This window comes from Mus caroli, unplaced genomic scaffold (genome assembly GCF_978045245.1).
Source record: "Mus caroli unplaced genomic scaffold, Mus_caroli_1 scaffold_9, whole genome shotgun sequence".
Taxonomy (NCBI): domain Eukaryota; kingdom Metazoa; phylum Chordata; class Mammalia; order Rodentia; family Muridae; genus Mus; species Mus caroli.
In genome coordinates, this window is record NW_028227264.1 from 61246307 (window position 1) to 61269105 (window position 22799).

The 22799-nt window shown below is 46.0% G+C and overlaps 1 protein-coding gene across 1 annotated transcript; it reads left to right on the forward strand.

Moving 5' to 3' along the window:
- Nucleotides 1-1348: 1348 nt before the first annotated feature.
- LOC110302784 (phenazine biosynthesis-like domain-containing protein 2) lies at nt 1349-20405 on the forward strand. Its single transcript, XM_021173517.3, has 9 exons — nt 1349-1488; nt 9764-9863; nt 10208-10306; nt 13916-14025; nt 14145-14174; nt 15548-15636; nt 16011-16189; nt 18447-18509; nt 19278-20405. Exons 1-9 carry the CDS (start codon nt 1360-1362, stop codon nt 19388-19390), a joined length of 912 nt encoding a protein of 303 aa, XP_021029176.3. The 5' UTR covers nt 1349-1359; the 3' UTR covers nt 19391-20405.
- Nucleotides 20406-22799: the final 2394 nt, after the last annotated feature.

Genomic DNA, 22799 nt, shown 5'->3' on the forward strand with positions numbered 1-22799 from the left:
TGGAGTTCTGTAGGCTTCTTGTATGTTCATGGGCATCTCTTTCTTTAGATTTGGGAAGTTTTCTTCTATAATTTTGTTGAAGATGTTTGCTGGTCCTTTGAGTTGAAAATCTTCATTCTCATCCACTCCTATTATCCGTAGGTTTGGTCTTCTCATTGTGTCCTGTATTTCTTGGATGTTTTCAGTTAGGATCTTTTTGCATTTTCCATTTTCCTTGATTGTTGTGCCGATGTTCTCTATGGAATCTTCTGCACCTGAGATTCTCTCTTCCATCTCTTGTATTCTGTTGCTGATGCTCGTATCTATGGTTCCAGATTTCTTTCCTAGGGTTTCTATCTCCAGTGTTGCCTCATTTTGGGTTTTCTTTATTGTGTCTACTTCCCTTTTTAGGTCTAGTATGGTTTTGTTCATTTCCATCATCTGTTTGGATGTGTTTTCCTGTTTTTCTTTAAGGACTTCTACCTGTTTGATTATGTTATCCTGTTTTTCTTTAAGGATTTGTAACTCTTTAGCAGTGTTCTCCTGCAATTCTTTAAGGGATTTTTGTGCTTCCTCTTTAATGTCTTCTACCTGTTTACCAGTGTTCCTTTGTATTTCTTTAAGTGTGTTATTAAAGTCCTTCTTGAAGTCCTCTACCATCATCAGGAGATATGCTTTTATATCCGTGTCTAGCTTTTCCGGTGTGTTGGGGTGCCCTGGACTGGGCGAAGTGGGAGTGCTGGGTTCTGATGATGGTGAGTGGTCTTGGTTTCTGTTAGTAAGATTATTACGTTTACCTTTCGCCATCTGGTAATCTCTGGGGTTAGTTGTTGTCGTTGTCACTGTTTAAAGATTGGAGCAGAAGCTGTGTTCCACTCACCAGCCGTCTCAAAATCCTGTGGCGGGGGTCGTGGGTAGCTGGCGGGTGTCAGCCGACCCTGCGCCCTAGCTATCCCGGTGCTTTTCTGACCGGAAGAGAGCGAGTCCCTAGTTTTAATCCTCAACACACACACACACACACACACACACACACACACACAGTGTCTATGTGGTAAGACTGTAAAACACGTGCCTCTCAGATGTCTCATGAATTTTATTAAAGTCACTGTCACAGCTAGTGTCAGCTACTCTGGCACAGAGGGTGATTATGTCGGGGAGTTCTGTTGGGGTTGAGGGGCAAATAGCCAAAGGTTAAAACTGTTTCATTTCAGCTAGTATTTTAAAACAAATTAAATGCAGAGGCTTTGAAAAGTCGGGGTGTGCACATCTTGAGGTGCAAAGTATGTTGGAGTAAATGACTTTCTGTCTGGGATCTATTAACTACGTCGATACATGGAGTAAAACATTAACTTTTTCTTCTTCTTAACAGCTGGAAGTGAAATGGGCTCTGAGCAGGGCAGGGAGCCCTCAGAGCCAGCGAGGAAAATGAAACTCCCGATCTTCATAGCAGATGCATTCACAGAGACAGCTTTCCGGGGCAATCCTGCCGCAGTCTGTCTCCTGGAGAGCGTGAGTACGCGGTTCTCAAGGGCCATGCCTGAACTTCCAGATTGTGTGTAGAGCCCTTGACGTCTGTAAAAGACATGAGGTTGTCCTGCGTGTGTGCCACTTTGGCTCATGTTCTGTGTCACGTCGCTGATGGCCATGTCTTCAGGTTATGAGGGAATGGCTGTGCCTAGACTGGGTCAGAGCCACAGAGACTCCCAGGCAGGGAACCTGGCAGCAGCTGGGAGTCGGGGCTCATGCCTGCAGCTCTGGTGTTCCAAAGGAGAAGGCAGGAGATCATGAGTCTGCAGCCAGCCTGGGCTATATAGCAGGTTCTAGGCCAACCTGGGCTACATAGAGAACAATCTCGCAAAAATAAAAAGTCAGGAATAATCAAATATTTTATAAAAGAACATCTGGTATTGCTTTTCAGAATTAGGTTTTTGTTTAGTTAGCATCAAAAACTAAGCACACAACTAGAGCAGTTCTGTGGGCAGGCATCATTTGGCAGGTTCTGGGGCTGTCCATCAGGAGTAATTGAGACTGTCTTCACTGTGTTACTCTGACTGGCCATGGTGCCCAGGCTCCCTCAGATTCCACCTGTCTCCTCTTTGAGTCTGGGACTTCAGGGTTCATTATCACGCCTGGCTTCAGCCTTATCTATACCTCGGAAATGCAGCTATTCTCTTCAGTGTCCTGCAGAATGACTCAGCAGGTAAGGGTGCTTGCTGCCAAGCCTGAGGACCTGAGTTCAATCCACGAGACTCACAAGGTGAATGGAGAGAGCAAACTGCCTTTAGCTCTGCTCATGTACCATGGGGTCAATGAGATGCCTCAGTCAGTAAAGGGACCTGCTGCCAAGTCTGACGACCTGATTGGATCTCCAGGTTCCACATGGTGGAAGGAAAGGACAAAGTGCCTCCAAGTGTCCTCTGACCTCTGTGCAAAGGCACAAAACACACACACACACACACACACACACACACACACAAATAAAGAGTAACTGGCACCAAATAAAAAAGAGGATGCAACTGCAGGAGTAGGATCCTGAATTGAGGCTAGCCTGGGTTACATAGCAGGCACTAGGTCAGCCTGGACTATTAATGAGAAATGTCTCAAAAATAAAGTTAGTATTACCCTTCCACTAAGAGCAGTTAGCATAAAGGAGTTGATTCTCTGGGGCTACAAGGGTGGCTGTAATCCCATCTCAGCTACGCACTCATTATGTAGCCTTGCAGCCAACCATTGTCTTCCACCAGATGCGTAGAGTAAAGGAATTACCAGGCTTTATGTACTCACGCAAGAGCTTGGGAAGATTAGTGGGAGAATAATTAGCAACCAGATTCCAGATTCCAAATTTGGAACTTTCAATCCGGCAAGCACAATTTCCTATCAAGCAATTGTAGAATGGAATTGACTGTCAAAAGTCTTACTATATCTGTCCCAGGTCTCCATGCCATTCACACATACACACACACACACACACACACACACACACACACAAATAAATATACATACATAATACATATATAGAGACATATACTTGGGACATAGTCTATGTACCTATGTAATCTTTGGGTTGTGAGTGATTTAAATATTCAATATTCACCAGATAATATTGTGTTGTTACATAACTTTGATTATCCCCAGAACATCAATAAACAAAGGAGTTAAAGGATCTGTCCTATCTTTTTTTTTTTTTTTTAATGTTTTTGTTTTTTGAGACAGTTTCTTAGCTGTCCTGGTACTTGCTCTGTAGACCAGGCTGGCCTTGAACTCAGAGATCCACCTGCCTCTGCCTCCTGAGTGCTGGGATTATTTGTTTTATGTCTATGGGTGTTTTGTCTGCATATACATCCTCACATCAGAAGGGATCAGATGCTACAGACTAAGTTACAGATGTTTGTGAGCCGCCATGTGGGTGCTGGGAATTGAACTTGGAGCCTCTGGAAGAACAGCCAGTACTCAACTCCTGAGCCATCTCTTTAGCCCTCTCCATCTTTATCCACTTGCCTATTAAAATATGTTTTATGTTACTTATAATTTTTATTTTTGTTGTCTTGCTGTTTTTGTTTGTTTGTTTGTTTGCTTGCTTGTTTCTCACTATGTAGAACAGGCTGGTCTTGAACTCACAGAGCTCCTCTTGCCTTGTCTCTTTGAGCTGGGATTAAAAGTGTGCCTGGCCATGCCCAGGACTCACGTAGTTTTGAAACCTAGGAAATGAAACTTTCAGTCTAGTCTAAGATCCCCTAAGTAGGAGTGGGAGGAGGATAGGAAGGTAGAAACACCATGACTAGCCAAGGGCTCAGCATTCCAGCCTGCACAGTGCCGAGTGGAGCCTCAGTCCGGCACCCTGAGCTTTTCTGTAGTTATTCACGTCAAGAGCCAGCTAAGTCTTGGCAGAGGACTTTTGCTTATTCTTCCTTGGTGACCACAGAGAGTAAAAGACCTTCAGGTGGCAGGGACATCGAGGACTGCCAGAGTGGAACAGTTGGGTTTTTGTTTGCTGGTTTTGTTTTGTGTTGTGCCTTGAACTTTGGGCCTTCTACCGGCTAGGCAAGGGCTCTTCTACTGGATTGTCTCCTTAAACAATATTGGATTTCATCAAAGAAAAAAGCCATGAGAGTCTAAGGGTAGGGCTTGAATGAATTTTGGTTGTGGTGTTTTGTCTTTTTTTTTTTTTAGCTTATTTAAAATGTGATCAAATCAAAACATTGTATGGTGCCCATAGATATAATTTGTATGTTTTATGTATAATATCAGTCAGTAAACTTAATTGAAAATGATTTGACTGAGATGAGATTATCTGAAGAACTTGGTTTTCTGGCTGTGGCTAAACTTTGCTCAGGGCCACTATAGGAAAGTCACCATCACTACTGCATAAAAGCCCTTCTGGTGCCACATTTTAGGGGAGCACTCCGACCCAGATGTAAAGAAGCCCTCACCTCTGCTCTGTAAGGAAGCCCGATGACTCACTGGTGACTTAGGGGAACTTTGGTGGTGGTGTGCCTTGGTTGGTCTTTGGAACCTCAGGGGCTGGGGAGGAAATTCATCTTGGTTTTAATTCAGTTAGCAATGACCCCAAGATCCTAACCCACTCCACTTGTTATAACATACAGTGCCCAGCATGTGAGAGGCACCGGGTAGGCTCATGCAGAACAATATGAAGAAGTTACAGTCAACTGAACTCGGGTAAACCTTTCTCCTAAGAACTCTCGCTAGGAGCTGGAGAGATGGCTCAGCAGGCCAGACCACTGGCTGCTCTTGTAGAATATGCAGGTTCAGGTCCCAGCAGCCCATGGTGGCTCACAGTCATCGGTAACTATAGATCTAGGGGATCCAGTGCCCTCTTCTGAACTCAGCAGGCACTAGACACATGTGCACGTGATCTGCAGACATACATGCAGGCAAAACATTCAGGTAAATAATAATAACTCTTCAAAAATACATATAAAAAAATCTCCCAGAATTCTTGGGGTTGGAGAGGTGGCTTGGTGGTTACGAGCGCTTGCTGCTGCTTTTCTAGAGGACCTGGGTTCAATTCCTAGCACCCCCATGGCAGCTCACAGGCTCCTGTAACATCAGTGTCAGGGGATCCAATGCCTCAGGCCTCTTTGGGTACCTAAACTTATGTATGCATACCCACATGTAGACACACGCAACTCTACAGAGCTAGTCATAATAGTACTAGTAATAATAAGAGTAATAATAATAGAATTCTTGTTGCCCAGCAGTCACTAGTTCTGTGGGTTTTACCCTGGAGTGGATTAGACAGGACATAAAAAGAGAGTTTGAACACTGGGGTGCGGTTTGGTGGGATAGATCTTGCCCAGTATGTGTGAAGTTTAAAATGAAACAGTGAGTATAAACTTTGGGTTATGTGGTAGAGTTTGACTTTTTATTTTAATTGGAGGTTGGGCCTTAGTCATGCTAGGCAAGCACGCTACCGCTGAGCTACACCCCCAGCCTCCATAAGGACTAGGAGGAACACATGATGGTGGAGACAGCGCCTTCTTTAGGAGTTCTGTTGCAGGAGAAGGGTCCCAATGTCTTTCTGTGTGGCTTTTAGCATTTCCTGTACCAGGTGTTCTGGCTTCTCTGAAGGGCAATACATTAGAGGGACAAAGACCCAGAAGACAAGATGTCACACCTAGACTGCCATGTCTCTATATTGCCACAAGATGGGAGTATAAAATTAAACTTTATTCTGGTTTTCGGGCTCAATAATCCTATGGGTCCTAAGATGTCAGCTAGCATCTTTTTTTTTTAATTTAATTTTTTATTAGATATTTTCTTTATTTACATTTCAAATGTTATTCCCTTTCCTAGTTTCCCCTTCGAAAATCCCCTATCCCCTCCCCTCTCCCCCTGCTCCCCAACCCACCCACTCCTGCTCCCTGGCCCTGGCATTCCCCTACTGGGGCATAGAACCTTCATAGATCAAGGGCCTCTCCTCCCATTGATGACCGACTAGGCCATTCTTTGCTACATATGCAGCTAGAGTCACGAGTCCCTCTGTGTGTTTTCTTTGATTGGTGGTTTAGTCCCAGGGAGCTCTGGGACTGGTTAGTTCATGTTGTTGTTCCTCCTAGGGGGCTGCAAACCCCTTCAGCTCCCTGAGTATTTCTCTAGCTCCTTCACTGGGGACCCTGTGCTCCGTCTAATGGGTGATTGTGAGCACCCACTTCTGTATTAGTCAGGCACTGGCAGAGCCTCTCAGGAGACAGCTATACAGGCTCCTGTCAGCAGGCTCTTGTCAACTAGCATCTTATTACCTCACACTGTCAGATGTTGGCGTTCTGAACAGCAAACATCACTCTGCTTTTGGTACTGGGAATTTGATCTCCTTGAGGATGCCAAAAGGAACTGGATGTTGAAACCAGAGGGCTGCCGGGCATGGGGGTGCATGTCTGTGATCTATCCCAGAACTCTGGAGGTAGATGAAGAAGGGCCAGAAGTTCAGGGTCGTTCTAGCTACATAGCTCAGCCATCTGAGGCTACATGGTACCCTGTCTCACACAAAACAAAACAGACAGCCCTGTCTGGTTATTTGGAGGGCGGGTTGTACACACCAATCTAGTGTTCTACCACTAAGTCACACCTTCTGAGCAGGGTTGTGCTGATGCGCAAAAGGAGCTTGTAGTATAAAATGGAAGAATGAATATTGTGATGAAAATTCGTGTGTGTGTGTGTTCCTGAGAGTTCATGCCATAGTGAACCTCAGCGACTCTTCCCATATGTGCTATACTATATTCCCTGATTTTAGGAGGCTGTGTCCTGCCTAAGACACTTACCCAACGTAAGACTCTACTCACATTCTCCTGTCTACCTCACCAAAACCCGACCCAGCCTTATCAATAGATTTATACATTCAAAGATTGGTTTTTCTTTCACGTGTATGAATGTTTGCCTGCATGTATGAGTGTGTACCATGTTCATTCTATTTTTTTTTTTGGTTTTTTGAGACAGGGTTTCTCTGTGTAGTCCTGGCTATCCTAGAACTCACTCTGTAGACCAGGCTGGCCTGGAACTCAGAAATCCACTTGCCTCTGCCTCCCAAATGCTGGGATTAAAGGCGTGTGCCACCATTGCCCGGCACCATGTTCATTCCTGATGCTGGCAGGGGCTGGAAGAGGGCACTGGGTCCCCTGCAACTGGACTTACAGATGGTGGTAAGCATCTTTTTTTTTTTTTTTTTTTTGGCTTTTTGGCTTTTTGGCTTTTTGGAAACAGGGTTTTCCTGTGTAACAGAGCCCTGGCTGTTTTGGATTCACTTTGTAGATCAGGCTGGTCTTAAACTTGCAGAAATCTGACTGCCTCTGCCTCCCAAGTGCTGGAATTGAAGGCATATGCTGCCATGCCTGGCTGGTTGTGAGCATCTTTAAAGCCCGTAGTACTTCTTGTTAAAATCTTCATATCTCAGGGCTACCGATGAAGCTTAATGCAGAAGACACATGATGGGCGACACCTGGGTTCAGCCTCCAGCATCCCCAACCCCCAAACAAACCAATCCTGCCCGCCCCAATGGTCTGCTGGGTGACATGGCTCACTGTTGCTGCCTGTGGGTGTCTTGACTCCCTCGCACACAGGGCCATGGCTTATACAACAGGACTTCTTAGACTTTAATGTACACCAAGATTCCCCTGGCGTCTTGTTTTCGAGGACAATCTGATTGGGCAGGTCAGGGGAAGGGCCTCTGACTGCATCAGCCTCCTTCGGCCATGGTCCTCACTCAGCACTCCCTGTGCTCTTAGAAGCCTTATGGTGGCCCATGCTTCTCTGCTTATTGGCGCCTTTCCTCTCTGCAGAATTTCAATGAGATGGTAAGGAGCTTGTGATAGTCAGGCAGTGCATAGGATTGGGTTAAAGCCTGGGATTTGAGCCACTCAAAATGAAAAGCTAATATTCTGTCTATCCACCGTCTGTCTGTCATTTATTATCTGTCAATCATCTATCTATCATCTACTACTTATTATCTACTATCTATCAATCATGTATCGATCTACTGTCTATCTATTATCTATCTATTTATCTATCTATCCATCCATTCATCCATCATCAATTATATATCTACTATCTATTCATCCATCATCAATTATATATCTACTATCTATCAATCATCTGTCTATCATCTATCTACTACCTATTTATCTATTAATAATTTTCTACTATCAATCATTTATCAATCTATCATCTATCTATTATCTATCTACTATCACTTATCTATCTACTATCTAGTATCATCTATCTATCTATCTATCTATCTATCTATCTACTATCACTTATCTATCTATCACCTATCTATTACCTATCTATCTATCTATCTATCTATCTATCTATCTATCTACCTACCTACCTACCTATCATTTTGTTTTGGAGACAAGGTCTCTTATAGCCCGTGTCAGCCTTAAATTTGCTATATGGCTGAGAATGACTGTGAACTCCTGATCCTCCTGCCTTCATCTCCCAAGTACTAGAATACAGGGTGTATTGATGTGGCTGATTTAAAAATAAACCCAACTATATTTGTTGTTGGAATAAAGGAAATGGGGCTGAGGATGTGTCTCAGTTGGTAGAGTGTTTGCCCAACATGTACAAAATCCTGAGTTGGGTCTCAGCACCATGTAAACAGAGTGTACACACTTTACCTACAATCCTTGCACTCAAGGAACAGAGACAGGATGAAGAATGAGTTTCAGAATAGTGCTTCATGAGGCCCTGATCATCTCCACGGATTTATAGGCACTTAGTGGGAGGGAGACATTTTCTTCAGTGGTATAGGTGTTGAATTGCTTGTGACACTGTAAGCAACCATCATTCATGTTCCTGTATGCAACTCACGGGATAATCAGAAAGTGAAAAACAAACAAACAAACAAAAACCAAAAACCAAACAATGCATGGTGGCGCACACCTTTAATCCCAGCACTCAGGAGGCAGAGGCAGGTGGATTTCTGAGTTCGAGGCCAGCCTGGTCTACAAAGTGAATTCCAGGACAGCCAGGGCTACATAGAGAAACCCTGTCTCGGAAAAAAAAAAAAAAAGAAAATGCAAAAATCTAAAAAGAAAAAACAACAAACAAGAAAATAAACAGAGAGAGAGAGAGAGAGAGAGAGAGAGAGAGTGAGAGAGAGAGTTAGTTTTCTGTGTAGCCCTGGCTGTCCTGGAACTCATTCTGTAGACCAGGCTGGCCTCAAACTCAGAAATCCACCTGCCTCTGCCTCCCAAGTGCTGGGATTAAAGGTATGTGCCACCACTGCCCGGCTGAGTCTTTAATTCTTTACCATGTAACTTGAATTTCCTTTTAAGCATTGTCTTAGGGTTTCTATTGCTGTGAAGAGACACCATGGCCACAACACCCTTTATAAGGAAAACATTTAATTGGGGCTGGCTTACAGTTTCAGAGGTTTAGTCCATTTTCATCATGGCAGGACATGGTGGCATGCAGGCAGGCGTGGTGTTGGAGAAGGAACTGAGAGTTCTACATCTAGATCCAAAGGCAGCAGAAGACTGAGTATCGCACTGGGTAGGATTGAGCATAAGAAATCACAAAGCCCACCCTCACAGTGACGCACTTCCTCCAACACGGCCACACCTCATAATAGTACCCCTCACTCCCTAGGGGCCTATGGGGACCAATTACATTCAAATTACCACAAATAAATATGTAACCCCCTCTCTCAACACATGTGCACCATTATACCTAGCCTAAGCATTTGACTTTTGATGCCGATAAGCTGCTATGTTAAGTCAGATCTGTGTTCCAGATTCTCAATCACTTTTTTTTTTTCCTATTTAAGACATTAGATGAAGATGCTCATCAGGACATTGCAAGGGAAATGAACCTCTCTGAAACTGCTTTTGTCCGCAAACTGCAACCAACTGATGACTTCACACAAAGTAAATTATACATTTAAAGTTTTTGTTTTACATTTATTTGTGTGTGTGTATGCCTGTGCACATGCCACAGTGTGTGTGTGTGTGTGTGTATTCATGTGTGTGTGAAGTTGGAGGACAGCTTGTAAGAGTTGGGTCTCTTCTTCTGCCATGTTGGATCCCGGGGACCAAGCTCCTTGGGACCTCTCCCAGGAGGGAGCAGAATGCTCCTCTATCTGGTGCTCATGCCTCTAAGGAAGGTTTTCCCTGTTTGCCACACTAATGATTTAGGGGAGAAGATGCTGAAGTGTTCTAACCTGACTGTGTGGGTTTGACCTTGCTTTTCTTTGACCTTTTCTCCTTGTAAGGTTCCCGTTTTGGGCTGAGGTGGTTTACCCCAGAGGCCGAGTTCCCCTTGTGTGGCCACGCCACGCTGGCTTCTGCGGCTGTGCTGTTTCAAAAAAGAAGTAAGGTGGACTTTGCTTATTTGTTTATTTATTGTTGTTTGTTTGTTTGTTTGTTTTGTGATAGGGTTTCATTGAGCTGAGGCTGGCATTGAGTTTCCTATGTAGATGATGGTGGCCTTAAAATTCAGGCTCCTTGTATTACACTTATAGCATATATCACCATGGCTTAGTCCCATGAATTTCTTTTAATAACTTCATTTATTTACATGTGGCAGAGGGATTTGCATGGCCAGAATGGACTTGGCATACAGTGTAATGTCTGGAAAATGAAGATTGTGATTGGCTTCCAGGAACACCAAAGCACAGAACATAACAGACTATGCAATCAACTAGGCATGAGGAAGTTTCCTTGGACCATTAGTAACAGCACAAGTGGCTGGTTAGATAGGCATCTGTTACCTAGCCTTTAACAGATCTTAAAGTCATACTTTTTTTTGAGACTGGGTCTCTTATTCCAGGTTGACCTTGAACTCCTTATACGCCTTGAAATTCTGCTCTTAGTTCCTTTCCTCGCCCAAGACTTGGTATTACAGGCTTTCCATAATGCAAACCTTTTATGCAGAGCTGGGGATTGAACTCCCAGCTCCATGAATGTTAGACAAGCACTCTACCAACTGAGCCACATCCCCTGTTTTAAAAAACAAAACAAAACAGGCTCTTCCTACCTAACTCTGTTTGGCCTGGAACTTGGTACTTGGGCCTGTGGGAGGGACTTAGACTTTCAGTCTTCCGACCTCTGTCTCCTGGTGCTTCGGTTATAGCTGTGAGCCACCACACCCAGATCCTCAAACAGCAACTAAAAACAATTGCTTTTGCTGCTGTGCTGTTGTTGTTGAAGGCTGGACTGATCCAAGGCCCTCCCTGAGGCTCTGATATGTGGAGCCTCTGCTATATAGAACATAGCTCCTTCTCTAAAACCTGGAATATGATTGGCAGAGCTGGTAATAGCCTGGAGCTGGTAAGGGCCTTGGGGGAGCTGTGGCTTCAGATCCCAAGGACCCTACTCTTCCCACTGTACAGGCCACAGCTGTCAATCCCAAGGTTACTGTGTGCTCTGTCTCTGATGCTCTGGAGAGAACCCATGTTCACCCTGTGTCTCTAGCTCCCCGATGACCTCACCCCATTGTATGACAGTTTCCATTGACTTTGTCTTATCCCCTACCTCTTGAACTAGTATATAAGGTTATATACTTCTTAATTAAGCTTGCTTGGCATAGGACATAGCTTATGCAAGACTAATGTTCTATCTTCTTTATCTCTGATGCCCTGGACCTTCCTTCTTAGGAGCCTGCCAATTTTTCCATTTATTTTTAGGAGAATAAGTGGTTTTGCCTGCATGTTTATCTGTATATCATGTATGGGCCATGCCTGTAGAAAACAGAAAAGGGCTTTAGAGGACTCTGAAACGATTTTTATTATATTTTAATTAATTAATTAATTAATTAATTAATCACTGTTTATGTATGCACAAACAAATACCACAGTGTACATGTAGAGCTCGGAGCATCATTTTCAGGAGTCTGATCTCTCCTTCCATTATGTGGACTGAGGTGCTGAACTCCAGATATTTGTCTTGTCAGAAGGTGCCCTTACCCACCGAGTCATGTAGCTAAAACTCAAAGAGTAATTTTAAAAGTAAACATTTTAGGGGCTGGAGAGATGGCTCAGTGGTTAAGAGCACCGGCTGCTCTTCCAGAGGTCCTGAGTTCAATTCCCAGAAACCATATGGTGGTTCACAAATCCTCTGTAACTCCGTTCCCAGGAAATTTATGGCCGCTGAGGGCAATGTGCACATGTGGTGCACAGACATACGTGCAGGCAAAACACTCACACATATTTATTTATGTATTTATTTATTTATTTATTTTGGTTTTTCTGTGTAGCCCTGGCTGCCCTGGAACTCACTCTGTAGACCAGGCTGGCCTCGAACTCAGAAATCCACCTGCCTCTGCCTCCCAAGTGCTGGGATTAAAGGCATGCGCCACCACTGCCCAGCATAATGTTTGTTTGTTTGCTTATTTGTTTTTCTGAAAATAGAAAATAAAATCAAACATTGTAATATAAATTCAAAGAGATACTGAATTGATACTTATATGCTGACAAATGACCACTGAAAAATATGAAACACCTTTACTCTCTGTAATTAAACTTATGTTTCTGTAAGAGAAACACATGGTATGTGCAGTAGAAATGGTGCAATTTATAATCTGTCATAGTCTCAGATCTAGCCTATGTGTTTCATTGGTGTGAGGAGCAGAGGCACTCGGGATGCAAAGTGTGCTTGTCACAAGTTGGCCGTGATGCCATGCCACAACATAGGTGAGCACGGCCAGAAATGCTTTTTATTCACTACACATACGACTTTGAATTAAGTTTTGATTGCTGGGTGTTCAGAGGTCTTGTATTATTGACACATTGTTTGCAACATCTCCATTCAGTTATGAGAGAGGTTGTGACTCACTATTGAGGAAGATAGATGCTGGACAGGGACCTGGAGGTGAAGAATAAGACAAAGCTGGTGCAAGGAGCTAGAGGTGGAGGTGGGGCTATGGCGGGAGGAGGCCCAGTAGTGTCTTCTACAGACTCAACTGTCCTTAGGTTCTTGAGGGAGTCTGTGCCTGGCAGGAGAAGCAGTTGTGAGTTAGCCAAGCCCTCTCAACCATGTTATCTGGTATATTAATTTCCTCCCTGTTGCTGCAATAAAATATCTGACAGAAGCAAGTTTTGGCTCATGGTACAGGGGATACGGACCATCGCAGTGGCCATGGTGGCATGGTCCATGGTTTTAAGAGCTTGCACTAGTAACATGGAACTTAGAGAGGAAGCAACAACCTTGGCTCAGATGCTGGCCACGTTATAACCCTCAGAGGCCCGTGGCCCTTTGTAAGGATGGCATGTTAGAACCGTAGCCACTGCTCAGACCACAGTACGGGCAGAAGTCCTTTTCCTCCCAAGACACTGACAGGCACCTTACCGAGTCACTGTGAGTCCCTAAGTAGCAGACTTCCTGTCTCCTTCCTGGGAAGGCTTTTACTATAAAACCACCCCAAAACTCTTCCTGAACAATCTGTCTGAGTGTCCCTCTTAAAACCCCCCATGCGAGCCCTTTCACCTGTGACCCGGTTAACTATGTCTCTCCCCAAAACAGTACAACTAGCTGAGGACCAAGTATTGGGGAGACATTTTTCTTTCTGGTCATAAAATCTGATCAGGATGAGAAAATGATTTTGTGTGTGTGGCAGAGAAGAAGAATGAAGACAAGTTTAGGTGGTGAAGTTGTCCAGTTGTTCAGGAAGCTGAGGAGAGAGGATTAAAACTTCACAGCCTTCCCGGGGCCACAGTGAGGATTCAAGGCCAGCCCCACTGGTCAGAGAGACACCAGTCAAAGATGAAAAAGACCTAGGAGAACTGGGGAGATAGCTTAGTGGGAGGTACTTGCATGTGTGACTCTCTGGGTTCATTCCACAGTAACACACACACACACACACACACACACACACACTATACTATATGACCACCACCACCACCACCAAACAGACAAACAGCAATGAATCCCCAGAAAACACAATCACACTTATTTTCCTGACCTTTGACCCCTCCTCTGTCCAGAGAACATGAACAGCACCCTGACCTTTGTCACAATGAGCGGGGAGCTAAAGGCCAGAAGAGCAGAAGATGGGATCGTCCTGGACTTTCCTGTCTACCCAACCTTTCCCCAGGTTAGCTCCTAGTTACTGCACTCTCATAGGCTGCTAACGTGTGCAGTTACTGCCACGGACCGCGTTCAAGCCCACGGCTCTCCTGTTCATCACTGACTTTATCTCTGCTCTCCTTCTAGGACTTCCATGAAGTTAAAGACTTGATAAAGGTGGGTGAAAAGAATTTGCTTTGAGCCTGTGTGATGCGATGTACTTGTTTGTGTTTGGAGGCTCAGGTGTGACCTGATCCCTAAAATAGCCTCACCTGTCCGGTGGACGCATTGCTGCAGAAGCCTAGGCGATTCCAAGTCAGAATGCTGGTCATGTGTTTATTTAGTAAGGCTGATCACTTTCATTGATTTGTAATCTTTCTTTCCTCACTGTGTAGCCCAGGCTAGCCTTGACCTTGCCTCTCAAGTACTAGGATTACAAGTTATACAATTATACCTGACTCATCTGATTTAACCATGAGCAACATAATCTCTATTGTGGGACAGAAGTAAGGTAGTTTGGGACAAAGAAAGATGGAGGGAGAGGGGGAGGGGCGGGAGAGAGGAAGGGGGAGGAGCAGCAGGAAAGAGGTGGTGAGGAAGATATCTTCAGCCCCTTTGGACCATGAAGGGATGAATTTCCTCAATAAGACAGTGTGCTTACTGAGCAGAGCATGGCAAGACAAGTTCTAATTACGGGCCCAGCCCTGGGTTCTAGCATATGGAGCAGATACAGGGTGTCCTAGTTGTGCGTGCACATACAACTAGTTCATTGACTTTTTCCAACTCAATGAGGAGGGCAAAGGGCTCCCACCTTGAAAGACAATTGACATTCGGGTTCAGACTTGACTCTAGGTTGATTCAAACTTGAGAGAGGCAGATAGGAATAGAAAGAGGGGAGAGGGAGGAGGTAATGGGGGAGGGGTGGAGCCCAACTCCTGTGGACCTGCCTTTGTGTTGGGACACATGCTGACTCTGATGAACTGTGCCTGCTTCAGGGCTGGCAGGGGGGAAGCTACATGGCCCCCTGAAAGGCCCCTCTGTTGGCCAGGAAGCTAGCTGTCTTGAAGCCATACTTTGAGTCCTGAAACTGAAGGAGCCTCGTGGGAGCTGGGGGCAATGCGGGACCTGACTCACAACACATATTTCATAGAGACTGAGTCATGGCCCTGAGGAGGGGTGCTGCTGTCGCTGAGGAGAACACTGTGTAGCCCTGGTTGGCCCTGACCTCACTATATACACAATACAGGCCTCGAGTTCACAAAGAGCCTCCTGTCTCTGTCTCCCATTCAGAGGAGTGCACCCAGCTGTCTAGTTCTGTTATTTGCTTTGAGGCAAAATCTCAGCATTCCAGCCTGGCTCCACATTTGCTACTAGCTGAGGCTGGCCCCGAACCCCTGACCTCTTTGCCTTTCCCTCTTGGCTATGAGCACACATCCCCAAGCCTAGTTAATGTGGTGCTGGGGATTGACCCAGGGCTTCTGGCATGCTAGATACACATCCAGCAACCAAGGAGGAGCTGGCCCTCTAAGGACTTTCGGTCTGCTTCACAGGCAGCCATAGGTGACACCCTGGTCCAGGACATCCGGTACTCTCCAGATACCAAAAACCTCCTGGTCCGGCTCAGCGATTCTTATGACAGGTAAACACCACGTTTAACCCTCTATACGCCAGCACCCAGATTTCCAGCTCTGCTTTGGTCAGGCTGCGCTGTCTCCAAAGCATGGCTTCCCTTCCTTTTTCTTCTTCTGTGTAGCTTTGGCTGGCCTGGAACTCACTGTGTAGATCAGGCTGGCCTCACACTCACAGAGATCCACCTGCCTCTGCCACCAGAGTGCCAGGATGAGAGGCATCTGGCGCCATGCTTGGTCCAACCCCATCCTTTCCCACGGGGAGGTGTCGGGGCAGGCTCTCCTTTCCCTCTGCTGAGCCATCTGGGCGCAGTCCAGCCTCTTTCCCATGTGTGTAGGGTGGGGTGGAGATGCTGATTCCTAACCCATCCTGTTTGTGCTCAAGGTCCTTTCTAGAGAACCTGAAGGTGAACACAGAGCGTCTGCCTGCAATTGAGAAGATAGGGAAGGTGAGAGGCCTCATCCTCACTGTCAAAGGAGAGGCTGGGGGGCAGACGGCCCCGTATGACTTCTATTCCAGATGCTTCGCGCCGTGGGTTGGTGTGGCTGAAGACCCGGTGACAGGTACTCTTTCTTCCCTTGAAGTTACTTGTGGTCAGAGTCTGGGCTGGGCATAACCAGGTGTTGGTAGTCTTACTCAAAGAATTGAAATAAAAGCCCAGAGAGATTACAAAGTAGTGAGGGAGGTTTCTTTAAAGCAATAGTACAGTTCAGAAGAGGGCACACTGTCAAGATAGTGAGCTATATGAGCAACTACTACTGAGGGGTCCAATTGTTCTTAGGAATATGTATGTATGGTTGTGTGTCTTGTCTGTGCTCTTGTCTGTGCAGTACTCCCAGGGGCCAGGAGAGAGCGCTGTAACACTTGGTGCTGGAGTGCCAAGTGGTTGTGAACTGTTCAGTATGGGTGCTAGGACCGGAACTCAGTCCTCCATAAAAGCACTAAATGCTCTTAACTTCTGAGCCATCTCTCCCATCCCTGACATCTTCTTTTATGGGGTTCAAGAAAAAGAGGAGTTTGGTTCCTAAGAACATAATTTAGGGAGATTTTCTGTTTTGATTGGCAAGCATATGAGATATGTAAGCCCTTTCTTCCTGACCATATTGCTTACAATAGTGCATCTGATTTTAGTCATATACATGCCCAATTATGGATAGGCATAAGATGGTAAATAGGGGATACTCCCTAACAGTTCACTTTGTGGACAGATTTGCCTTATTGTACATGTGCCCCAAAACTAGTCTAGGTTGGATTGGCCTGTTGACCATGGCGTGGTTCTCAGATTGTGTTCCAGGATTTATCTGGATAGAAATAGGATGTTATCAAGGGGGTGTGGAGGGGAGTTGTTTATTTAACTTATTCCCATTGTTTATAGCAGGTACACCTGCAGCTCAGAGGAGCTGAAGTGGGAGGGGAGTCCCTAATCTGTTAATTGATTGCTAGGTACAGTTTCAGAGAGAGGTGTGTGCCTAGCTCAGGCCAAGTGGAGTCCTAGGCTGCTAAGTTATCCCCTATGCTTTCTGCTCACCGAGACAAGGGGAAGGGTTACAAAGTACCCTTCAAGTGACCTTTACTAACAATGTACCTAGATCCCTGAGCCAACGTGTACAGACCTTGTACTATCCTGAAGCAGAGGGAAGACATCAAAGATGGGAAGAAATGGAGTGCCTTCTATTTTTATTCTCCTTGAGGATAGTGGTCTAGGTAGCCAAGGGTGGGATGCTCGATGGAGGGCCTGCCAAGGGAAGCAGGATCAGGGTTGAAAGGAGATGGGCAGAGGCTCCAGATGCCGAGAGCCAGCCTGGCTCACCAAGTCCTTGGTGAGGAATAAAACAGGGATCCAAAGCACAGCTGAAGACTCGGGAGAACATCCACAGTGTCCATGCAGAACGGCGAGCTTCTCCCACGGGAGAGGACTCTGAGTAGTGAACATGTGTGTGTGTGTGCACTCTGTCTTTAAATTACAATTACAGACACACACACACACACACTAACACGGCTGTTTCTGATCCATTTGCCTCTACCTCCTGAGTGCTGGGATTCAAGATTTGTGCCACCGCCACCCATCTGGCTTTGGTTCTTCATTTTCATATGCAATCTCTGATCTAGTTCTAGTTCTAGGTTAAATTACACTAAAAACAAAACAAAATTACAACAACCCCCCACAAATCAAGGAGATCTAGTTTGTAGAGGACTTGAGTGCCATATTGGGTCTCCAGTACTGCCAAGATCAAAACACACACACACACAAAAAAAACGTCCGATTAAAAAGAATGTGTTTTGGGTCCCCAAAGCCCTGGATGGTTGCCTGTTATCTCAGTTTCCCCTTTCCCTGCCATTTACACAGCAGGAATATGGAGTTATTGTCCCTGAAAGATGTAGACGCCTTCACATGAAGGCCTTGATTTGACGACGAGCTGGCGGACAAGCATTGAAACCCAGGGTCCTGCCGGGCATGGTGGTACACATGCCAAGGTAGCACTTGGGAGGTTACAGCACAAGGAGAAGTTCAAGATTAGCCTCAGCTAGTAGCCGGATAACCTGTGCTACATAAGACTATCTCAAAAGAAAAAACACAAAGAAACAAACAAAAATAACCCTGTCGTCAGCGCAGGTTCAGAGAGAGTGACACAGATTTGACAGGTCCTTAGCAAAAGCTTATTCATAAACCTCTCTCCCACCCTTACCTCACTCCACACTGTGCTGTGGCTGCCTTGACATCTGATCTAGGGTTTAGTCAAACTGGATGGTTGGTTGTAATTGTGGATACAGTTAGAGAAACATCACACCTGCTCTCTCAAAACTTGTCACTTTTTTTAGGGTCCACCCACACTCTTCTTGGCCCCTACTGGTCTGAGGAGCTGGGGAAGAAGGAAATGAGAGGTAAGAAAGCTCTTCCCTGCCCTTCCTCTCCTTCTCTTTGAGTGCTTGGGTATTGAACTCGAGGCCTTCAAATGCTCGCAGCTTCTTGAGACAGAGCCCTGCCGTAGACTTCAGGATGGCCAGAGTGTGCCTCGGCCTCCTGAAGGCCCAGCCTCCCCAGGAAAGACATAAGACTCAGGTGCACAGAAAAGGAGCTCCAGCTGGCATCAAAGTAGGGCTCCAATCCCCAGGGACGCGATCTCACTGAAGGGAGGCGGACTAAAGTCTCTGTGGCCTTGATGGGGACAACAGATGTTTATTCCCTGTCCTCAGTGAGTCTGGAGCAAGGAGCTCCGGAAGGAGCCTCCTGTGCACCCGGCCTTATGTTTGCCTTAGCTTACAACAAAAAAACCAAACTCCCTTTGACTTTTCTGATCTGAGAAGGGGCAACGGGTGGTAGAGGTGAGGGTGGGGGCGGAAGACGTGAGTGTGTGGGTGGGTGGGCGAGGACTTGCCTTCTCCACCTTCATCTCTTCTCATGTCCTTGAGGAAGCTTTAGGTGGGTGGGACAGGGCTGGCGCATTTCAGTGAGTTCCAGGAAGGATCAGGTCCTTCTGCAGGAGAATGGGGTGGAGGTGGGAGGGGCCACGGACCCGGGGGGGGGGGGGGGAGGGATTTATCCTGGAAACTGGCCTGGGAGGAGTCCTGGGTTTGTTACAGTCAACCCTGCCCTGGGTGGTAAATCCCAGGGGAAATGCTCTTGATTGGCACCAGGTTGTTTCTCCTCAGCCTTTCAGTGTTCCCGCCGAGGAGGGGAGCTGGACATTTCCCTGCGACCTGATGGGCGCGTTGACATAAAGGGCGGAGCTGTTATTGTCTTGGAGGGCACGCTGACCGCCTAGAGATGCTCCTGCTGGGCTTGGGGCCACTGCTCCACAAGGTGTCTTCTCTAGAGCCCAGAACCCAACCCAACCCAACTCAACAGCAAATGCACAGAGCTTGGTTCCCCAAAAGGGAAGACACCTGATGGAGGTGCGGTAGTGTCTCCAGAGTCCTTTCCCGATGGTGGGCTCTGGGCTCTGCCTGTGTGTGCATCTTCAGTCCCCACAGCAGATAGGGATGCTGCCCCTTCTTTTGATCATGACTGCCAATCAAAGTGAGAGGTACATTGATAAGGAATGAGAAGAAATTTAGAATGATAAAGGCATTGACACGAAATGAGAAGAAATTTAGACATAGGTTTATAAAAATTTATTTTCTGAGACAGGATTTCTCTGTGTAGCTCTGGCTGTCCTCTAACTCACAGACATCTGCCTGCTTCTGTCTCTAGTGTGTTGGATTAAAGGCACGTGCCACTCTGATAGATTTTACAAATTGTGTGTGTGTGTGTAATTTTAATGTAAAGACAGGGTCTTACTGTATAGCCGTGGCTGGGAAGAAACTCTCTATGTAGACCAGGCTAACCAACTTGATCCCTGCCTGCCTCTGCTTCTCCAGTGCTGGGTTAATGGTATGCACCATCATGCCCAGAGTCACAATCATTTTAATCGACCCAATAACTCTGTGGAAATGCAGACGCAGTACTAAAGACAGTAGACTGTAAACTGTCCCAGGGGCTTCACTTCGGCTCTGTGGAATATTGATTCACGAGACTGTGGAGACAGCCAGGGGAGACAGTTCATGTGGAAAGACTCAGAGGAGGCTTAGGGTTTAGGAAACAAATCCTTTGTATTTTGAACTCAGCTAGAAGTAACAATCAGGACAAACCCAGGAGATTACAACAGTATGTATTTGATTTGGTGATATGATGATCAAAATACACACTAAGAGTGTGTGAGACGAAATCTTTCCCTCCTGTGTGGCTTAGAATGGCCATGTCATTGTCTTCTCTTGTTTAATAAAGCGTGATTTAATCCAGCTTTGAGTTTGGTGAAATTTGTGCCTCTGACTTCCAGTAGGTGCCTTGGAACAGGGTTTCCTCCCCCAGTTAGCAAGATAGCCCTAAACCTGGTGTGAAGCCCTAAACCTGGTGTGAAGCCCTAACCTGGTGTGAAGCCCTAAACCTGGTGTGAAGCCCTAAACCTGGTGTGAAGCCCTAACCTGGTGTGAAGCCCTAAACCTGGTGTGAAGCCCTAAACCTGGTGTGAAGCCCTAAACCTGGTGTGAAGCCCTAAACCTGGTGTGAAGCCCTAAACCTGGTGTGAAGCCCTAAACCTGGTGTGAAGCATGTGCCTGGGATCTCAGCACTTGGGAGGGAGGGACAGGAGAATCGGGAGTTCAAGGCTAGCTTCCACAGAGCAAATTATCACCTAGCTGAGTTACTTGAGACCCTGTCTCAAAAAATGAACAAAAGCGGAGGCAGAGCTTAAAACATCTCTTAAAAAACACTAGGGGTTCAGGGGCTAGGAGGGGATATACCTGCATTATAAAACATGTGCCTAGCATGCCTGAGTCCCTGAGCTTAAACCTTTACACACACACACACACACACACACACAGAGAGAGAGAGAGAGAGAGAGAGAGAGAGAGAGAGAGCATACATCTGTGCAATTTCAGAAGACTATTTAACTGACATCTCAGAAGCTTGACGTGTTCCCCTGACTATTGGAGTTCATGCTCCCCCCCCCCTGTCTCAGGGATCATCTAACAGAAGCTGATGGATGGAACCAGTAAGGCTGAAGTTCACTCAAGCCCCGAACATAGTTTTTTTTTGAGATGGAGGTATCCTTGCTGCAGGATATTTGAACCTGTTTCTGGTTAGGGTGTGGCTCAGCCTTAATCCCTCTGGCTGGATTACAGACATGCCCCTAGTACTCACCTCTCATCCCAAACAATGAAGGTGATGTTAGTCTGTAGAAGGAAGCGCCTATGTTTGAAAGTGATATCCATCTGAGTGACAGACAAAGTGAAAAATCAGAGAAAGATTTGACAGAATAGGATACGCCCAACTCTCAAGAGGAGAGGAAAGAGAAGCTACTTAAGGGACAGGAGGAAGAGAATACAGTACAGGAATACAGTGGAGTTCATGGGGAGCAGCCAAGAGAGGGAGTAAAGAGGCAGTTTTACTGGGAGAGTTTTACAGAGACAGACTAAAGAGAGAACAAGCTAAACACAGGTAAAGACAGAATGAGCAAGCGAATGAGAACGAGCCAGAAGATTAGAACAGATTGCCAGAGTTAGTTTGACACCAAACAGAGGGGGAAAAAAAAAATCAGAGACTTGAGAAGAAGCCAGATTGAATCAGTCAGGTGGGAGAAGAGTTTGAGCCAGAACAGCTGAGTTGAACCAGCCAGCTAGAATTCAGAGAGAACAAGAAAGTTGTGAACTTATTCAGCAGCAAGTCTCAGAGGCTGAAAACATTCTAGGCCTCAATTAGATTGTATGGAAGCTAGAAGCTTCCAGGCCTAGACCTGGGTGAGCAGACTGAGGCAGTAAGCCTCTGAGATGACAATTACAACTGGTGAATAAAAGCTACTTTTAAATATCCCAAGGCTGGCCTTGAACTCAAGGCAGGCCTGTTGCAGTCTCCAGACTCCTGGTACCACAGACCAGTGCCACTGAGCCTGGCTCACAAGCTTGTGAAGCCCACTGCCAGGGGGAGACAGAGCCTAATCCTAGCTATTCAGCAGCCGGAGCAGGAGGCTGAAGACCTGTGTAGGTTCCACAGAGAGGTCACGGCCAACGAGGTCAAGATCCCGGGGCCCACAGATCAGGTAAACAAGATGACCCAGAACATTCACTGGGCTCCATTCCAGCCTTGCGTACGGGGAACCTGTGTCAAAATAGAAGCTTTGTCTCCTTTCTGTGCTGACTCCTGCTATCTGATAGAACAACGGTGATTTACAATGAAATCTCCAAACAACCGCATAAACACCCTGAAACGCAGTGAGAAAAACGATCCTGCTGTCGATGGAGACACGCCCTCGCAGATGACACTTGAAAACAAATCCTCCTGTTTGTCCTCCATGCTCCCTCCAGTTGGATGTGAGCCCAGTAATTACTTCTTAAATCACTTTAATAGATAAGGTGTGCCTGGGGCTCCTCTAGCAGCTATGTGATTTCAAAAGGGGAAAAGGTAAGTTGGTTGTGGTGGCATGGGACTTTAATCCCAGGACTGGGAAGGCAGAAGTAGGCAGATCTCTGAGTTCAAGGCCAGCCTTAAGATCCAGTTCAATAAAGGCTGCATAGTAAGACCCAGTTTTAAAAAAAAAAATTAAGATGTGGTAAGAAGGTGATGTGATGTTTTCTGCCGATGAAAACCCGATGATTGCTTTTTACCTGTCAGATTAATAAGCACAGTAAATGTTCATA

Bases quoted from the DNA above. Each gene is read 5' to 3' on its own strand.
- LOC110302784 (XM_021173517.3), top strand. From the start codon at position 1,360: ATGGGCTCTGAGCAGGGCAGGGAGCCCTCAGAGCCAGCGAGGAAAATG. The intron at 15,637-16,010 runs GTAAACACCACG...TTTGTGCTCAAG, and splicing joins CTCAGCGATTCTTATGACAG to GTCCTTTCTAGAGAACCTGA. The intron at 18,510-19,277 runs GTAAGAAAGCTC...GTTTCTCCTCAG, and splicing joins GGGGAAGAAGGAAATGAGAG to CCTTTCAGTGTTCCCGCCGA.